This window comes from Vicia villosa, linkage group LG1 (assembly GCF_029867415.1).
Source record: "Vicia villosa cultivar HV-30 ecotype Madison, WI linkage group LG1, Vvil1.0, whole genome shotgun sequence".
Lineage (NCBI taxonomy): Eukaryota > Viridiplantae > Streptophyta > Magnoliopsida > Fabales > Fabaceae > Vicia > Vicia villosa.
This window is the reverse complement of record NC_081180.1, coordinates 125,885,806-125,904,616: the sequence shown is the minus strand read 5'-3', so window position 1 is coordinate 125,904,616 and position 18,811 is coordinate 125,885,806. Positions and strand designations below refer to the sequence as shown.

Here is an 18,811-nt window from a genome sequence, read left to right as displayed (position 1 = left end):
ATAAACGAATTGCTTCTAACCTGGTGACCGGTGCAAAGGTTTTTATATAGTATATTCCTTCTTGTTGACTATAACCTTATGCGACCAGTCGTGCCTTGTTTCTGACAACTTCACCCTTCTCGTTGAGCTTGTTTCTGAACACCCATCTCGTTCCAATGTTGTGGACACCTTTAGGTTTCTGAACAAGATCTTGTACACCATTCTTTGATAATTGATTCAGTTCTTCTTCCATTTCTAAAATCTAGTCATTGTCCATAAGAGCTTAATCAATAGATGTTGGCTCAATCAGATACACTAAACCTAGAAGTGTTTCTTCAAAAGGTTTGAAATTTGATTTGATTCTAACAGAAGCGTCTTTATCTCCCATAATTAAATCTTCAGGATGCGAAGTTGCAATACTGCTTTTCCTTTGTTGTAGGGGATCAGAAGGAATTCCAACAGTTGATAACACGAAATCGTATCACATTTTAGGCCTAATTTACATGAATTATTCCTCCATTTTTATCGAATATAGTGCTTCACGTTGGTATTTTATTGTATTTTCAGGTATTTATATTTATTCAAGCCAAAATGAAGCTACAGAATGAAATGAAGAAAAAACATCCAAAAACAATACACTTCTGCTATGAAGCAGAAGTGTCTGCCAAAGAAGTCATGACAGAAGACTATTACAAACGACACACCATCTGTTGTGTGCGGCATGGAAAGAAAAGGTGTTCCCCTCGGCACACAATGGTTACGCACGGCACACAGTTTAGTTTTGTTAAAAATAGAGGCAACCCACGCACTGAAAGAAAGCCCAAATCCTCACACGATCAGGACCAAGTCTCACACGAAAGAATCCGTGCTTCCTAGATTCTAGGAAGCCAAGGTCATTACCAGTTGGCTATAAAAGAGAGGTAGTTGAAACTTTTGAAGCTCTCTCCCTTTCGTCATTATTTTGTTTACTGAGTTCTCTGTTAGTTGAATTGCTACAGCTAGTTTCAATTTCCTTGCACCCTTTATTTCCTGTTTTTCAATTTACCATTCAAAGCAATAATTCCTTTCATTGAGGGATTATTGCATCTTAGATTAGTTAATATTTTTTGGATTTCAAGTGTAATCAAAGAATCTTGTTCCTGTATTGAAGAATACTTTGGTGCTCGAATAATTATTTTAATATACATTTAATTTCCAGGTTTTTAATTTATATGCTTTCAATATTATTTTGTTCAATTACCATGTCTGAGTTTATACTTCGTTATTGCTTATGCATGTTTGTATTCAAAAGCATGTCTAGCTAATTCCCACGCGTTGGTATGTAATGTCACTGAACCAAAAGGTTCGATAATTATTCGGCTTAAAAACACTAATTAAACATAATTATGATTTTTATTTCTAGAATTAATACTAAATTGTTTTGTTACGAAAGTGAATTACAAATTAAGGTTTAAAACCAACACAACGAGAGTTTGAGGTCTTTTACCGGATAGTAGATATCAAAATATCAACTCTAAATACAACGAGAGCGCTTTAAAGTTGATTATATTTTATTTGATTTTCAAAAAGTAATTTCAGTTATTAAATGATTTAGCAAGAGCAAACTTTAGGGTTGATCTTATAATCAAAATCAATAAACACGAGAGAGTGAGAAGAGGATTTTTAATTCAAATGATATATTCTAAAAAGTGTTTCAATACTTAATTTATGTCGATGATTTATTGAACCTGGACGTCTGACTTTTGCATACCAGTACTCTTAGCATATTATTATTAAAATCATATTTAGTTTATGTTCCCTACAACAAAGAAATCGATAGCTTTAGCTAGCATAAGTAACATAAGATCGTACTATATTGATCATCAGTCTCTGTGGGTTCGATATCTTATAAACCTAAAACAACTGGACTGTATACTTGCAGTTAGTATCCTAATAGACTTATAAAGTCCCGATCAACAATATTATTAGTGGGAACTTCTGATTCTTTGACTTCTTTTACCTTCTCCTTAGGTTATGAAAATGTTGTCTCCAAATCTGCAAACTTTTCAACTAGCTTTGACTTTTCAAAGTCAAGCTTATCATTGAATATGACATTAATTGATTCTTCCACAATTCATAATTTTGTGTTATAGACTCTGTAGCCTTTTGAACGTTCAGAGTATCTTAACATCAGACACTTATGTGCTTTGGAATCAAATTTACTTAAATTCTCTTTAGTGTTCAACATAAAACAAACACATCCAAATGGATGGAAATAAGAAATGTTGGGCTTTTTGTTCTTCCAAAGTTCATAAAGAGTCTTACCCCCGAATAGGTCTTGTAAAGGTCCTATTTTGAATGTAACAAGCTGTATTTACTGCTTTTGCCAAAAAGTGCTTAGTTATATCAGTCTCTTGGATCATGGTGCAAGTCATTTCTTGCAAAGTCATATTCTTTCTCTCTACAACTCCATTTTGTTGTGTAGTTCTAGGACATGAGAAATCATGGGATATGCTTGTCATACCCCAAAATTTGCCCATCATATTTCAATATATCTTGACTCATATGATCTTCAGTTAATCAAGCATATGCAAGAATTGGGTACACTTACTTATCTCCTAAGCAATCAACCCGCAACTAGGGTTTTGTTTCTCTCAAGATCAAATCAAGTTCTAAGACCTCAAATGGATCCCATGGCCTCTCATATGCTTCAAAGTATCCTCATGCCAAGTTTCAAGCTCTGATTCATAAGATTGCTCAGTCAACTGCTCAGATGGTCAACAATCAATCTATTTGACCTAAAAGTCAACTATGGTTAAAATACAGTCAAAACTCCTGATTTTTGGTTAACATCCTTCATTTGAAGTAATATTCATCATTTGATCAAGAGTTGATCATGATTCATCAAGAAAAGCTCTAAAATCATCAAAAGTCCAAGTTTCTAAATTAGGGTTTCGAGGAGAAAGTCAACCCAACTTTGACTGATCATATCTCTCTCATACTTTATCAGAAATTCCCCAACCAAAGCCTATTCTCAAGGAAATTTCATTCTCTACAACTTTGATGTTGAGCTCAAGGTCAAGAAATGCTTCCGCATAAGAGATATAAGTCAAAACATTACAGGTCCTTCTAGAAGCTCGCAAAAAGCAGTTTTTTATCAAAGCCCATATCATCAAGATAAAATCTCCAAATGCAAAAAAGCTTCCAAAGTGGCTTATAGAGGACATCTTGGGCTTTCCAAAAAGTCCTAGAACACTTCCATATGAGAAAATTTGAATGAGTTATGGCTTGCGCAAGTTGGACGATTTTGAGAAATTACACCTAATGCAAAGTGAAGAATTTTGTGTTTTTAAGTAGTGGGCCATGAATTATGGATTACACACGTGATTTTTAGATCAAAATGGGCCCAAGGACCATTTGTATTATATTTTATGGTTTTATTTTATTTATGTTTGAATTTATTCATATAAATTCATTTTTAAATCAAATAAAATCCAAATAAATCCAAATAAAATCATGTGAATGCCTCTTTAACCAAATCAAGTCCAATGCCACGTCCATTTGATTTCTATTTTATTTTTATTGAATTTTTTATTCATTAAAAATTCAATTTAAATCAAATAAATGAAAAATATGAAAAGATTTGCTTGGGTTTTATTTTTCAATCAATTCCAATCACTCCATATGCCAATAATATGATCAAATTTCGTGGTGATAGGGATTGGAAAGAGAGGAATGAAATTGGCCAAAAATAGCAAGATATCACACAAATTTTCAATCAAATCTTTTGCAATCTTTCTCTTACCAATCAACTTATTTTTTAAGCAAACTTTTGCCCTAATTCTGAGCTTTATAAATACCTCAAGCCATACACAAGAGAGGGCACGAAAAAGAGGAGAAGAAACAAAGGGTTCTCAAAGGCAAAAATCCAAGAAATAGGGCAAACTTGCATTCCTTGTTCTAGACAAATCCAAAGGCATACAAACTCTCTATTCCACTTCTGAGACATTATAAGGTAGGCCTGAGTAATTGGTAAGCTTTGATCACGTGTAGAACTCATATATCATGATTAACAACTTCATGCATTTTCTTTAATTTTGTTTATTGCTTGTTATTGAGTTTTAACACGAACTAATGGTATGGTTGAGTTTTTGACATCAATTAGACAAGGTTTGAACCATTGAATCCAAGCTTGAACGCAAGAATCAAACCTCACCATTGTTAGGGCAAGGAAGAAGTTGTTCTTTGTTTTCATAGTTGCAACACGTATCAATCCAAAGCGGCGCCATATTTGAATTTGTGGGGTTCCATTTAATCGATCTGGGCGATTATCTCGTATGCATAACGTGTTTTATTTAGTTTTTAATTTTTCAGAATTTGAAGGAAAATTCCGCAGGAAATCCTGTAGGAAAAATCGTGGATAAATCCGCAGGTCATGGAGTAGAAGATGATGACGTGGAAGCGTTGAATGTTGGACCTTACGCGCAGCCTTTTCATTGGATGGTCAACAAATTTGTTTTCTCTTCCCGTCTACCATTGGTTCATATGTGACATCTGGACCCCACGCTTTAACTTTTGAAAATTCCATTCACTTCATTATTTCACTTATTTATTGTTTTCTAATCAATTCACTAACAACTAATGTGATTGGGGCAGAAGGCAAGAGATTGGGTCCATCACCCAACAAACCTGAGTTCGAGTCTTCCCCTGGGCGTTTTATTTTAACAATTATTTGCTCTTGGATCCAGTACAAACATCTTCATGTACACACGGTGCACCATCACATGCTGGCCAACAGATCTCCAGTAAACTTGAATCAGAAGGACCAGGGCCTGCGTACACCATGGACCTTCAAGGACTCCACCCCACAGGATCCAAAGATAAGTCTTTTTCTAATTAATTTCTAAATGTAATTACTTAATTTCTTTTTTTTCTAAAAAAAACTTTTTCCTTTACTAATTATTGGTTAATTATTTTTCTAAAAAATAGATTAACTAAGTAATGTTTTATCTTAATTATTAATTTTTAATCAAAAACTCGTTTTTAATCGAAAATTGTTTTTAACATTTAAAAATTAAATTGTTTTGTATGTGTTTTTCTTTATCAATTAAATAATTAATTTAAAACATCAAAATCAATCATTTTTGCACATAATTTTAAATCAATTATTTTAATTAGGATTTAACTCGAGATTATGATAAATAGTTTCTTCATACACTAATCATATTACTTTCATCCTCGATTTTCAGGTTATCGAAGATTTGATGACGATTCAAGTTTATTTAAATATTTTTGAATGTAATAACTAATTAGGTTTTTTTCTTAATTTCAGTCTTTTATTTTCCGCAAACCCCCTACAGGTGTTTATTGTAAATCCCCCATCCCTAAAACTGTAATAGCTTAGGATTTTATTTTCCGCACTTTAATTCCTGCACAATATTTATTGCGTGGTTAGTAAATTAGGGAGTGACAAGACTAATTAACTGAACGATAGCTCACCTAAATCAAGATAACATAACTGAATTCAAACCACGTGATTGCTACACACACCCACCTCTAGGGTAACTCATCTTATGTTGCCTTCTCGATCAAATAGTCAAGTCCCCCTCGGATGTAGGGATACCTTAGCTTGCTGCCTACGAATTCAAATCATCATAGTACCTTCGGTAAAAGATCATAGTCCCTTCGAGTTGCCTACAAATAAAATGATCTCGTCCCTCGATGTTGCCTCGATAAATGATGATAGTCCCTTCGAATGCTAAGGTATCCTTACTGTTGCCTAAATGACTATTATATCCTTCCCTTAGACTACCTGCCCTCTTTATGGTAGGGACAATCTTGTGGCGAACGATTATTCTCGATGACCCTTAGATGACCCGCACATCCAATTGAAAGACTTCCTGCCCTCTCATGGTATGGATAGACCCTTTCGCCCGAAAGACTTACAGAACAAGAAAGACCATAATCTTAGGGTAGGTAGCTCTTAACTGCTTGCTCACAACAAACTTTCAAATTACTTTTCACACCTCTTTTACAAATCAATTCAAAACAAGGCTACGCTTATTTACAAGCTAAAGTCCTTAACGAATCTTTTTCTATTCACACACTACTCTTTCAAACAAACAAACAAGTGAGCTAAGCAATTAAGAGCCCATGGAAAACCATGGATACAAAGGGTGCCTTAAACCTTCCCTTTGTATAACTTACCCCCCGAACTCAAAATCTTTTAAAGGTCTTTCCTGTTCTTTTTGCCTTTCCAATTGGATAAAACAAAAGTCGATGGCGACTCTTGCTATCCGCACATTTCAAAAAGTCAGTTCACCGTATTACAATACCATTCAGGTCAAAGAGTTTCAAACTCTTTATTTTCAAATTCTTCACCATGGTCACTTCTAACTCTGACTATTTTGCAATTCTTTTCATTTTGCACTTGAGAATAGAAGGTAGCAAACACAGAAGGTAACTTATCCTTGTGTTTTAAAGAATTTTATCCATGTTCATCTGCTGTAATCATCAATGATGACTAGTCCATATTTCTTTCCATTGATAGAAGCATTTTCACTGGTCCAAACAATTCGATGTGAAGAACTTCTAATGGCCTAGAGGTAGAAACAAAATTTTTAGCTTTAAAAGAAGTTCTTAAAAACTTACCTTTCTGACATGCTTCACAAAGAGAATCTGAAGAATACTTCAGATTGGGCAAGCCTCTGACTATTCCAAGCTTATTTAGTTGAGATATCTTTGTCATACTAACATGGTTCAGACGTCTATGCCAAACCCATTGCTCTACATTGACAGACAGAAGACATTTTACATCCTGGTTTTTCAAACCTGATAACCTGATTTTGTAAATGTTGTTCTTCCTCTTACTAGGGGTGTTCAAAACCAAACCAACTCATGAGAAAATTGCATACCAAACCAAATCGAAACCATAAAAACCGCATTTGGTTTGGATTTGTTTGGGCCATCTTTTGACAAAATCACACAGTTTGATTTGCGGTTTATATTTTGTAAACCGAACCAAACTGAATCAAACCGCATTATGTTACAACCTAAATTTTAATTAACTCACATCCAACCCAAACTTAAACCAATTATACCTTACCCTTATGATTACAAATAATTTTCTCATCCTTACACATATGATTTCAGTCCCAATCTTCTCAAATCTCTAATAGCATTATCGCGCCTTCTTTGTCACATACATCTTATCTCTTCTTCTCTAATCTCTACTCTCTTATATTCTTTCTTTTTCACCTTTTCATTTTTTTGCAAATGTTCCCTATTTCAGTTTCATTTTTATCGAACATCTTTTTATCTAATCTCTTAACGCTTTTGTTTTTTCTTTTTCATCTTCACTAATCTCTCGTCTCGTCTATTTTTTTGTTTCATTATAATAATTTTTATATTGTTTTATGCTATTATTTTATGTTTATTATTTCACTTTTGTCTAATTTAATTTTTACATATTAAATGGAAAATTGTTGTCAAAATATGACGAGTTTTGTAGTTATTTGATAGTGTATGAATGTCTCAATACAAAGTTATGTTATCATCTATATGTGTATGTATGGCTCAATAAAATATTTGTAAGAAACCGAACCAAACCAAAATGCATTGGTATGGTTTGGTTTGGTTTGATTTTTTTCTAAAAGTCAACCGAATTAAACCAAACCGAGCGATTTTTTCTCTTGTGGTTTGGATAATTTTTTTGTCAAAATCGCCTAAACCGTACCGCGAATACCCCTACCTCTTACCATTAAACAGAACGGAGTCATCCTTCTGACTTACAGCTTAACAAGACGTTTGATTAAAGATGACGTCATAACCATTGTCACTTAGTTGACTGATTGACAATAAGTTATGCATCAGACCCTCAACTAAAAGAACATTATTAATAGAAGGAAGTTTACCATTACCAACGGTTCCAGAGCCAATGATCTTTCCTTTTTGATTGCCTCCGAAACCAACAACGCCTCCAGAATTAAGTTCCAAATCTTGGAACATACGCCTTTCGCTGGCCATGTGTCGCGAGCATCCATTGTCTAGGTACCATGACTGGTGTCTCCGTGGAGCCATTAAGGATATCTGCAACATATATTATCTCATCCTTAGGTATCCACTTTCTGGGTCCTTTCTTGTTAGTAGTTCCAAAGGTTCTGACACCTTTGGATTGTTGTGCAACACGATAATCAAGTGAAATTTGTGCATGATATTTAGGCTTAGAAGTTTCCTTATGTGTCTGTGGTTATGATGTAATAGAATCAGAACCCTCTTGTTCAGAACATTCTAGTTCAGTATCGTCAAGCACGAAATGTTCGGAAAGAGATTTTGGTATGACAATCAGAGTCTCATCAATTATTTTTTATGGTCCCGAATATCCCAGACCCCTACTTCAATTTCTGCTAATGTCATTGATCATTGAAGTCATCTTGCTTGTATCTATGCTTTTAGCTAAGAAATGTTGAAAAGCTCTATCGTATCTGATTACTTCATCAGTAACCGATGCTATAGAAGTAATCTCTTCTTCTAACTTTGAGAAATTACTTTTAAGAGCAAGATTTGATTTTTCTAAAGCAAATAATTTTTTGTTTAAATCATAATTGTTTTGCTCATACTCAGGAGAGTCCTCAGAAGTAACTACAAAAGTCTTTTTCAAAATTTTATATTTACCAAGAAGAAGACGATATCTTTTCATCATTTCTGATAAACAAGATTCAAATTGTTTCGGTTGACAAAATGCCATGACAACAGACATAAGGTTTCCAAAATCCTATAAACTATGTAGATGAGAAATATGTGAAAAACATAATATGATACTCCCTCCGTCTCAAAATAAATGTAAAATTTGTAAAAATTATTTATCAATAAGTGTTAATTTTAGTTTTCAATGCATTTTTAGCTTTTATCTTCCTATTATATCCTAGTTAATATTCTAAGTTAATAATTCTTCCGCCTTACATTAATTATAATTAAAATACATCAACAATCAATAACCATAATTTGATAAAATCGATATTTTATCTTTTTTTATCATATATTTTTAATTTGTGTGAAAGTGTCAACTATGACATTTATTTTAGGACAAAGATAAGAGAAAAGGATTGAGAATTAACCTAATTTGTATATATATATATATATATATATATATATATATATATATATATATATATATATATATATATATATATATATATATATATATATATATATATATATATATATATATATAAAAGACATTATTGACAATTTGAGAAGTTTATGGAATATATGAAAGGTGGATTGAGAATTGGCCTAATTAACTTAAAATCATACACTGGAGTCATGGATCCAAACTACCCAATTTTTCAAGTTAATCAAAAGAAAAGAAGGCTTACATCATAATAATGCCACTTACATAGAGTTTTAGTAACACACTTTTACATTACAAAACCCATAATACATAGCTAGTCAAAGCAGAAAAACTGTTGTATTCACAACTTCTTTTAAAGATCATGGACAAGCTTCACAAAAAGTTTGTTGCTGCCCATTATGTTACATCACATTAGCAAATTACTATTAGGACTCAACAAGCTCTAAAACAAAACAAAAAACCCCTTGTTAAACAAGTAATTAACAGATACCAACCACCAAACAACCTAGAAAACACACCTTGTCTACAATTTGTTAACACTCAACTACTTGATAACATTAGCAATTAAGATGTGTTGTAACCCTTATATCAGATTTGACATCCTTCTTCTATGACGACACAATGTTACTCTCAAATTTGAATCTGATGCTGTAACCGTTGTACTTCGAGGACTTATGACTTTTGATTCCAATTCACTGCACTTAGGCCTTTCTGAATGAATGATAGTATTTGGAACATTATTTGTTCCAGTATACCGAGACTTTCCAGTTGAACTTCGCAGTATTGTTTTGATGCGAAGATCTGAATAATTTAATGATTGTGAACATGGGAACTGGATTGAATTTCTGGTGACTATTGATCTTAAGCTTTTTGTTCTACTACCGATTTCTTGTTCAGCTGCAATTTGCCTATGCCGACTAGCAACAGTTGAGTTCATGAATCGAGGCACTGAATTGGAGCTTCTTTGAATAGACTTCTTAGATGCTTTAGGTGTTTCAGTGACCTCTTTGAAATCATCTTTGAGACTAGTAGAATTTTCTAAGTTATCACTTTCCTTAAGACTACATGTGGTTGAAAAGAGCTTTTTATTCTCGCTTAACTTTAACTCAACTTTCTGAATTTGACCCCTTAAACTCTGACGTTCTTTTTCAGCTTCCATAATGTCTTCCTCGAGCTCCATAATCTTTTTCTCCTTTTGCTTTTTCAATTCCTACAGTATACATATGTATGCAGACGCAGTAAGCAATGTTTCAAACATCTTACACTGAGGAAATTGGTTTAAGACAAGGTTTAGTAAGTTTACCATTGGTACTTCTTTATTGGACTCTATTGCTCTTGCTCTCTTTGCGAAGTTTAAAGAACAAATCGTCTCACAGACATCTTCTTCGGAAGGGCTAATGTGCACGAGCATCAAGACCTTGGAGCCATCACCTTAAGTATTTAATTATAAAGATTAGAAATTTTAAATTACAAGGAAAAAACCAGAAAAAAGAAAAGTCTACAAAAAATAAAACATGAACTGTCCATATTACATCTGCACATGCTTGGTTCATTCAGATGTCTCACTGTTCTTACTCTAGTCTCTCAATTACTCATTATTTTGTATGCAGAATTCACTGTATTTGCAATTTAGAGAAGAAAGCAGTAATCATACCGAGAGAATCTCTCAGTAGCTGGGTCAGCTTGCTATTTCTGCAAATAAAGAAACATAAAATTATGTGATATCTTGACGGTTCTAGCCTTCTTAAGCATATATCACCTTGAAGGCATAACTAAACGTGACAACTCAACAACAGCAGAATACTTGCCTGTAAGGCACATGACACCTCTTTCTCTTCAAAGCTGCAAGGACATCAGCTAGAGCTGAAAGAGAAAGATTAATAGCCCGACCTTCGTCAAGTGTTAGTCCTCTGGCCCCGGTTTTTAGCAACCGTTCGCTGCCTCCAAGATCAACCATCCACAACTTACTTGTTTCGCTTTTGGCATCCGAAAAATCCCCGCGTCTAAATATGGTTATCCTTGTCAAGCTAGATATATAAAGCTAAACAGATAAAGTAACTATCAAGCAGAGAAAAATCATGAAAATATTTTGGAGTATCTAATTAGAACTGTGACTCACCAGTGTGACCTGCTTGATGCCTCATTTACATTAGTCCACGAGGTTGACCTGAATCGTTTTCCCTTGTTGTACCACCATCTTGCTTTAGCACAATCGGAAATTTGCACTTCTGAGAGACCCTCAATTTCCACCAATCCTTTTGGATCTGTTTGGATGTTGAGATTGCTGTAAAAGTAGTTGATGAGCCGCAGTATCAAACAAATTACCTAATGAAAGTCGATGATACATAGTGTATGTTCGGATTCACTTTTGAAGATTTGATTTTGGCATGTTTAAATGTTCTCCAGTAGAATTGATTCTAACTTGAAGCTAGAATCTGGATTTTTTGCCTCTACAAATGATTTTTAGCCTCAAATTTATCATCAGCCCAGTTTTACATAAAAAAATTTAGGCATAAGTCAATATACATTACATTCAATTCATTTTTAGTCAAAATAAATTCACCTACAAGTTTTAGGGGAAAAAAAGTAAAAAGGTTACCACTTAGTGAGAGGTTCGTGTGCTCTACAAGACTGTCTTGGAGTCAGCAGATCCCTGACATGGCCCATGTAAACTTCCAACATACTCATAGAAAAAGTAAAAGAAGACGAGGCATCCATTGATGCTTGACGAAAGAGCTCTTCAATAGCACGAGGAATAATCCCTGACTTCTCATTTGTACCATCCTAAAATGAATCATATACATCAGAAACCACAACATACATTGGATGACATTAATTAGCAGATGAACACAGTATAGGTACAATTTTGACATCACTGACCATAGTGAATGTCTTGCCTGTGCCGGTTTGACCATATGCGAAAACGCACACATTGTGCCCGTCCATTGCAGATCTTAGAATTGGCTCCACCTCAACGAAAACACTTTCTGCAGATATTCATACAATAGTAAACACAGTAAAATTTGGTTCAAAAATCTAATAATTAAAATCGGGTAACACAACAAAATGGAATTCGAAACTAACCTTGAGTTGTTTCTTGATGAAAAACCCTATCAAACTCAAATTCTTTTCTAGTCCCCCCAAACTTAACTCGAATTCTCTCTGATTCAGCTGATACAGGTTCATAATTTCTTCTCTTCTCTATTGAAAGACTCGGTCGAATTCTACAAAACACTCTAATACTCCCTGAATAACAAAATGAAATTCTTCAACCCTTGAATGAAAATAACAAATCAACATATAATAGAATCCCCAATTAACACTACCTTTAATATCCAATATCTTACTCAATGCTTGTCTCCTCTTTTCATCCACTACTCTCTGCTTCAGCCTCAGTTCATCAACCTCTCCTGCATAAAACAAACCAAAATCAGCAACATTTATTTCACATATTTAATTCAACAAAAACCCAAAAAGGAAAAAATAAAATAAAAAGATTGTTTATTCATCTATATACTTTGTAAATTGGATATCAAGTGTTGAATCTCGTTGTTTTGGTGCTCAGGAACAACAGCCACATCAGTGTAAACCTTTGAAACCAGTAACGATCCATCAACTGAATCAGCTTTTGAAACCTGGGTTTCATTTTCTGAAGGCAACAGAATCTGGTCTTCTCCATTAGAAAGCAACATATTTCTAGAGGCTTTTGCAAAACGACAAGAAGCTAGAACAGCAATAATGAAGCATGCGTTATGATGAAGCTATTATGTAGAGAAGAAGAGAAAAAAAAACATTAACCGTGATTTATGTAACGTGAATGAAAAACCAGAAGAAAAAAAGAAGAATGTGGAAAAAGTGACGGAGTATGGATCAAGGTTGAAAAAAAAGGAAGCACTGACTTTGAAACAGCTCGTGAAAATTAAGGAATAGTGATATATTTTAAAAAAATAAAAATAAAGTGTGAGGTTAGTTAGAATGATTGAACACTTAGGTTAGGTGGTGTGATTTGGAAATAAAATATGATTGGACAGTGTTAGTTGGTGGAGCCTGATTGTGATTACGGATAATGATAATTACAATATTATAGTCGTAATACTAATAAAGAAAAAAGGTTATTGGGGAAGGAGCGTGAGGACTGAGAAGTGTTGGTTTTGGTTGGTTACAGTGTGTGTCAGTGTTTTTCTTTCTTTCTTTTGAGTAAATACTTTGACTAGACGCAAGGGAGAACGTGGTTGGTCGCTACTTCCTTTCTGCCAATAAATGGGGGCCTCTGTCTCGCAATTTGGACAATAGATACAGCATTTTATATGTTTATCCATCGTTGTATTTACCATTTTAACATCTAAAATTTAATAATTGTAAACAAATATATCACTCATTATCCAAAAATAAATAAAATCAAAGACCTCCCACAAACGGCATATAGATTATTTAGGCTTAATTAGTGTTATGTAGTAGAATTGGAATTGATTGTTAAATGAAGATGTAGAGTTTGTTGTGATGATCCCGGATTTCAAAATTAATACATTAAAATTCAAGTTAGTAAGAGAGTAAAATGTGGAATGTAAAGTTGCATGTCCCTATTACACCCAATAAAATAGCTGTTAACTGAAAATGTGTAGTGAGACGTGGATAGCAGTCAACCGTCAAATGGATATGGACGGTCGGTCAAACACTCGTAGGCAAAATAGCCTATCTCCAAGGAGAAAATGGTATACTTGTTATGCACGCTTGACTACTTTCATTATGCCATTTGGGCTTCTCTGTCAAGGGCCTTGCAAACGACACACAACAGTTGTCCCTCAAGTCCTTGTTTTTGCTTTGCAAGACGAGGATTTGTCATGTGTGTTTCAATCTGATCATTGGGTCCGTGAAGGTCAGAGCATTTGATGGGACGTCATTATCACCGAGAACATGTGAAATTAATGTCATTCTCGATATATGTAACAGTTTGTTGGGAACGAGGGACATGGGTCCTTATGTTAATTGACTATGATGTTTCCTCTTTCTTAGAGCACTTGAGTACTTCGAACATTTTTTTAAAATACCAATCGTTGGTGGTGCGTAGTGGATCGTACGGTCGTTAATGGAGGAGTAGCTAATAAAAGGCTTTTGAAGCGTTATCTTGACCTTTTTCTGCCATTAGCGACTTGCAAAAAATATTCCCTTTTGATCTTCTTGTGATTTTCCATGTCCCAGCTTTGGCCAAGTTCAAACGATCTTGTTCGTTGACACTTGACATGCATATGATCGATCAATTTGCTTTCTTTATGTTGAAGTTAATGTTTTTCTCTTACTTATGCTCATTTTTCTAAGATTTTCTGGATAGTGGAGCTTTTATACCTCTGTTGCTTTTTCAATAAATTTCTTCAGTTGTTGGTATTTTATACTAGGAGTGTTTGTGTGTGAACTTGCTTACTTATCATATATTGTCTGTATTTGGCTCTTCTTCGTAGTGCTTCTGATTATGGAGATTGCATCAACTATGTCTAGGATATCAAATAAATATATTTCAATTGAGGGACCAACTCTACTTTTATCTGTGAGGGTAGCTTAAACTATATTTTGATTGATGTGGGTCCTTTGTTCAATTGGGGAGTGTTTCCCCATATGGAGATAAGAGGATATGCATCCATTATGATTATGTGTCATCCATTCTCACGAGTGTGTATTCTCTAATAGGCTTCTATTTTCCTTTTACGAGTTTAGTTCATTTGTGAGATTAACTCGAAAAATCTCAGAAACAATATGTGCAAATTATATGTACAAGGAAAAGTGTTTGCGAATTGAATGTAGATGTTTATATATAGACAAAATAGACACAAACTTTGATAAGAAAAGGCTTGGATAAAAGTAATGAATACATGTTCCTCACACATGAAGGAAAGGGACGTAAACTCATACATGTTCCTCACAAACAGTTTCGCTCCTTAACTCGGGTACTCCGGTTCTATATAGAAGTATATGAATTTTACGACCTTAATTATAATGCATGAGTCTGCTATTTATGTTAATATGAAGATGAGTGTCTCCGACAGTTTATTCCTAGGAAAGGGACAAGTATCAAGAACATGCAATTTCAATCTTCTAAAGTACTCCCACATTGTCAGAACTTGCAAATTGCTGAAAACCACTATCTCACATTAGTAATTGCTTCAAGCAGATAATTGCCTTCTTTTTAAGGTGTGTTGTGAAAACCCCTTAGTCTTGAGGCAACTTCTTTCAAGTTTTTGGGTTCCAGAATATGCTATGCCCTTAATGTCTTTCGAACGCTTCAACTTTAACATTGTGTCGAAAGGTCAATTGGATTCGCCCTTGTGATTCTTCCAACCCATGATCATCAGCCCAGTTGAAACACTCTAATCTACGTGGTTGTCTTGTTGAAGCTTGTCAATAAATGCTCTTTAACAGTTATTATTTTCTCAATGTAGCATTATTTGAATTTTCCTTATCTAGATTTTCATGCTAATAGATGCCCCCCCCAAAAATGCCACTTTCGATCATATGTCAGATGGAAGAAAGATGGCATTTTTGTAACTCTTCGACATTAGTTGTAGATGAAGATTGAAGCAATAGAGAAAGAGAAGGTTAAGATCAATGTTTCTGACCTGGGTTCTATCGACGAGAAATTGGTTGAAGAGGCAAATGCTGACATTGAGCATGCAAAAGTTGCTTGTAAATTGGAGAAGGATGTGAACAAGCTGAAAGTTCAATACCTCATAAACAATAGAAAACTTGAGTGTGCAAGATTGTGCTTTAAAGAAATGAAGAATAAGTTGAAGTCTTAAATTTCCCATTTTGAATGTACTTCGACTGTTGTAATGATTGCGATTTGATGATCTTTGAAAACAGATTTCGAGATTGACTCCACAAATGGAATATGAAAAAAACCTTTGGCTTGATTATGGGGGTCTACTTCTAAGCCCTTTTTCTCTAGATCGAGAACCTCGTGAAAATATGCAAAAGTGAGTGAAACAAGTCTTCCCTAAAACCTATAGAAAAGATCATCTGAGGTGCTTCAGACCATGTAGTAGAAAACTTTAACATGGTTTGTATTAAATTTCTTGTGAAGACCCAAAAATTTCAACAGCTTGTGATTCTTAAACAGTTGCATAAAGTCCATTTTCAATGTTGCTTTAACTCCTTTTGTGACATAATATTCTTGATCATATCTTTCGTTTAAGAAAGTCTCAGATAAACACTTGAAGTCATCCTAAAAAATGAGGTGATTCCCCTTGTGCAGAAGTACATAAAATTTTGGGGAAGTAGAGGTAGAACTAACACAAGGGACATATTGATTTGAGAGAACCACCTTAACTTTTGGTATTGACAAATATTTTTTCATTATCCTTGTTATCTCCGACCAGGGTTCTCTTTTTAGTAGTAATTAAAGGAGGTAAATAAGATGAACTTGGATGATCCCTTTTTTTATCAAATGATTTCTTAGAGTTTTCCATTGATGAGTGACGAAGATTGAAGATTGAACAAGTGTTGAGGTTTAGTGAGATGAATGCGTGAAAATGATTGAAAAATGAAAAGTGAATTTTAAGTAATGAATTGATGATATGAGAAGTTGATTTAAATGATTCAAATAAAAGTGAAAGATGATTCAAACCAGAGTGGAAATTTGCTTGATTTGAATCAAACATTTGTATGATTTGAATCATAATTGAACAATGACTATATAACGACTTTTTTTATTCGAATCAAGATGTTTGGCGATTTGAATCAAGTTGACTGAGGCGAAATGTTAAGAAAGGTCACAAATATTGATTCGGTTCAAGAAAAGTGGTGATTCAAATCAAATGCATAATTCCTTCTTTGATTTGAATCAAACTAAAGTATGATTTAAATCATCAACTAAAAATTTTAAATGCAAAAGTTTATTTTATTGCAACAATTGATTGAGAATTTAAATAAAAATATGATTTTAATGTAAATTAAAAATATGATCTTCGAATGCATATATTTGATTTCAAATTTAGCTTCAAAAACTCTTTGTTTTAAGCTTTCTAACTTGTAATTTTAGACACATATATTGACTTTGACAAACTTGTTTAAGCTAAAAACAAATTACAATGCATTCAATTTTAATTGTGTGTAAGGGGTAACTCCAAGTACAATACTACAATAATTAATCAAATTATAAATAAATGGGCAAATTGCACTCACCACCCTTGAGTTATGTTGAAATGTCAATCACACCCCCTCTATTTTAAAACTTAACACTAACCTCCCCTGATTAATTTTTACCATACACTAACCTCCCTTTACTTCAATTTAAATGATTAAATATGATAAATCTCTCTTAACACAGTTTACCTCTATAAAAACAAAAGAGATTCTCTTCCACTTTCCTTTAATTTCTTCCGGCTACTAAGTGTTCTTCCGCTTTTATTTTATTTCTACTTTTGTTTATGTAATTGATTTGTAATATGAAATTCACATCTATTCGAATATTAGGGAGCATTTTAAGCTAAGTTGTTGCCTTGACAACAAACCCACAATGTCATAATCATGCTGCTAAAAACTTGATAACACATATATTAATCCCTACTCAGAAGGCAGTACCTTGCTTAAAATTAATGTACCAAGATTTCATTTTTCAAATGTTATAGATATGGAATCCCAACAAAAAATGTTAGAGAAAATGTAAAATAGTTCAAAGAAATCAAATACAAATGATAAAACTAAAATCCAATTCAAATGATTGATGAGGAAAATGTAGAAAGGAATAGCATAAAGGAAAAGCATAATTTTAAGAACTTCAAAAATCATGTGTAGGATTTTTTTTTTATATGCTAAAGGTGTTAACAATCATAATTTGAGGGGAGTGTTTATTCAAAATTAGAGGGGGTGTTTGTATTGTTTAGTGAAACCTTGAAGAAAGTAAAGGAAAGTGGAAGGAAATCTCTTATGTTTTAATAGAGATAAATGGTGTTAAGAGAGATTTATCATATTAAATCATTAAAATTGAAATAAAGGGAGGTTAGTGTATGGTAAAAATTAAATAGGGGAAGTCACTGTTGAGTTTTAAAATAGAGGGGGTGTGATTGACATTTTAACCTAACTCAAGGGTGGTGAGTGCAATTTGCCCTATATAAATCCATAGAATAAGATATCAAATTACAAATATTGAAAATACTACAAACCATCAAAATACATGTGAAATTCACTTTTACCAATGGAGAAATTTAACTTAAATCATAAAAGTCTGATAAGAGGAAATATGAAAAATGATGTTTCTCATGAACAAACAAGACAAAAATAAAAAGTTTTGGATTTATGATCATTTGCATAAATTATAAAAAATAAAAAGAAAATAAAAAATAAATGTTAAACATTTTTTGGTCATACCTTTCTTGATTGTCCTTGATTGTCGTATAAATGTTTGGTAAAATAAAAGAACATAATTGAGAGAATGAAGAGAGAATTTATTTTTTTGGTGTTAAGTGACTAATTAAATGAGTTTTAGCATTGATATATAGAAAGTAAAGAGATAAAATAAGTGATACTACACGCCGATGTTTATATTGGTTCGGTGGATCGTCCTCGTGTTTACCGTGCAAATTGGTAAACAAGCGCTAGTCTTCCAAAAATAAAACAAACTTTTTGGTTCAAAATAATTATCCTAGGACATGTGCTTTATGTTCAAAATTATTCCACAAAAGGTGAAGAATAATTTGACATGAATTTAAGTTCTTGTTTTGAAATTTGTTT

General features: G+C 33.4%; 1 protein-coding gene across 1 annotated transcript; it reads right to left on the bottom strand.

The window, feature by feature from the left end:
- Positions 1–9,411: 9,411 nt before the first annotated feature.
- LOC131644127 (kinesin-like protein KIN-14U) lies at positions 9,412–13,037 on the bottom strand. Its single transcript, XM_058914539.1, has 10 exons — positions 12,609–13,037; positions 12,418–12,501; positions 12,176–12,337; positions 11,972–12,078; positions 11,691–11,875; positions 11,211–11,375; positions 10,900–11,118; positions 10,746–10,783; positions 10,395–10,522; positions 9,412–10,301 (listed from the first exon to the last, which is right to left on the bottom strand). Exons 1-10 carry the CDS (start codon positions 12,781–12,783, stop codon positions 9,675–9,677), a joined length of 1,890 nt encoding a protein of 629 aa, XP_058770522.1. The 5' UTR covers positions 12,784–13,037; the 3' UTR covers positions 9,412–9,674.
- Positions 13,038–18,811: the final 5,774 nt, after the last annotated feature.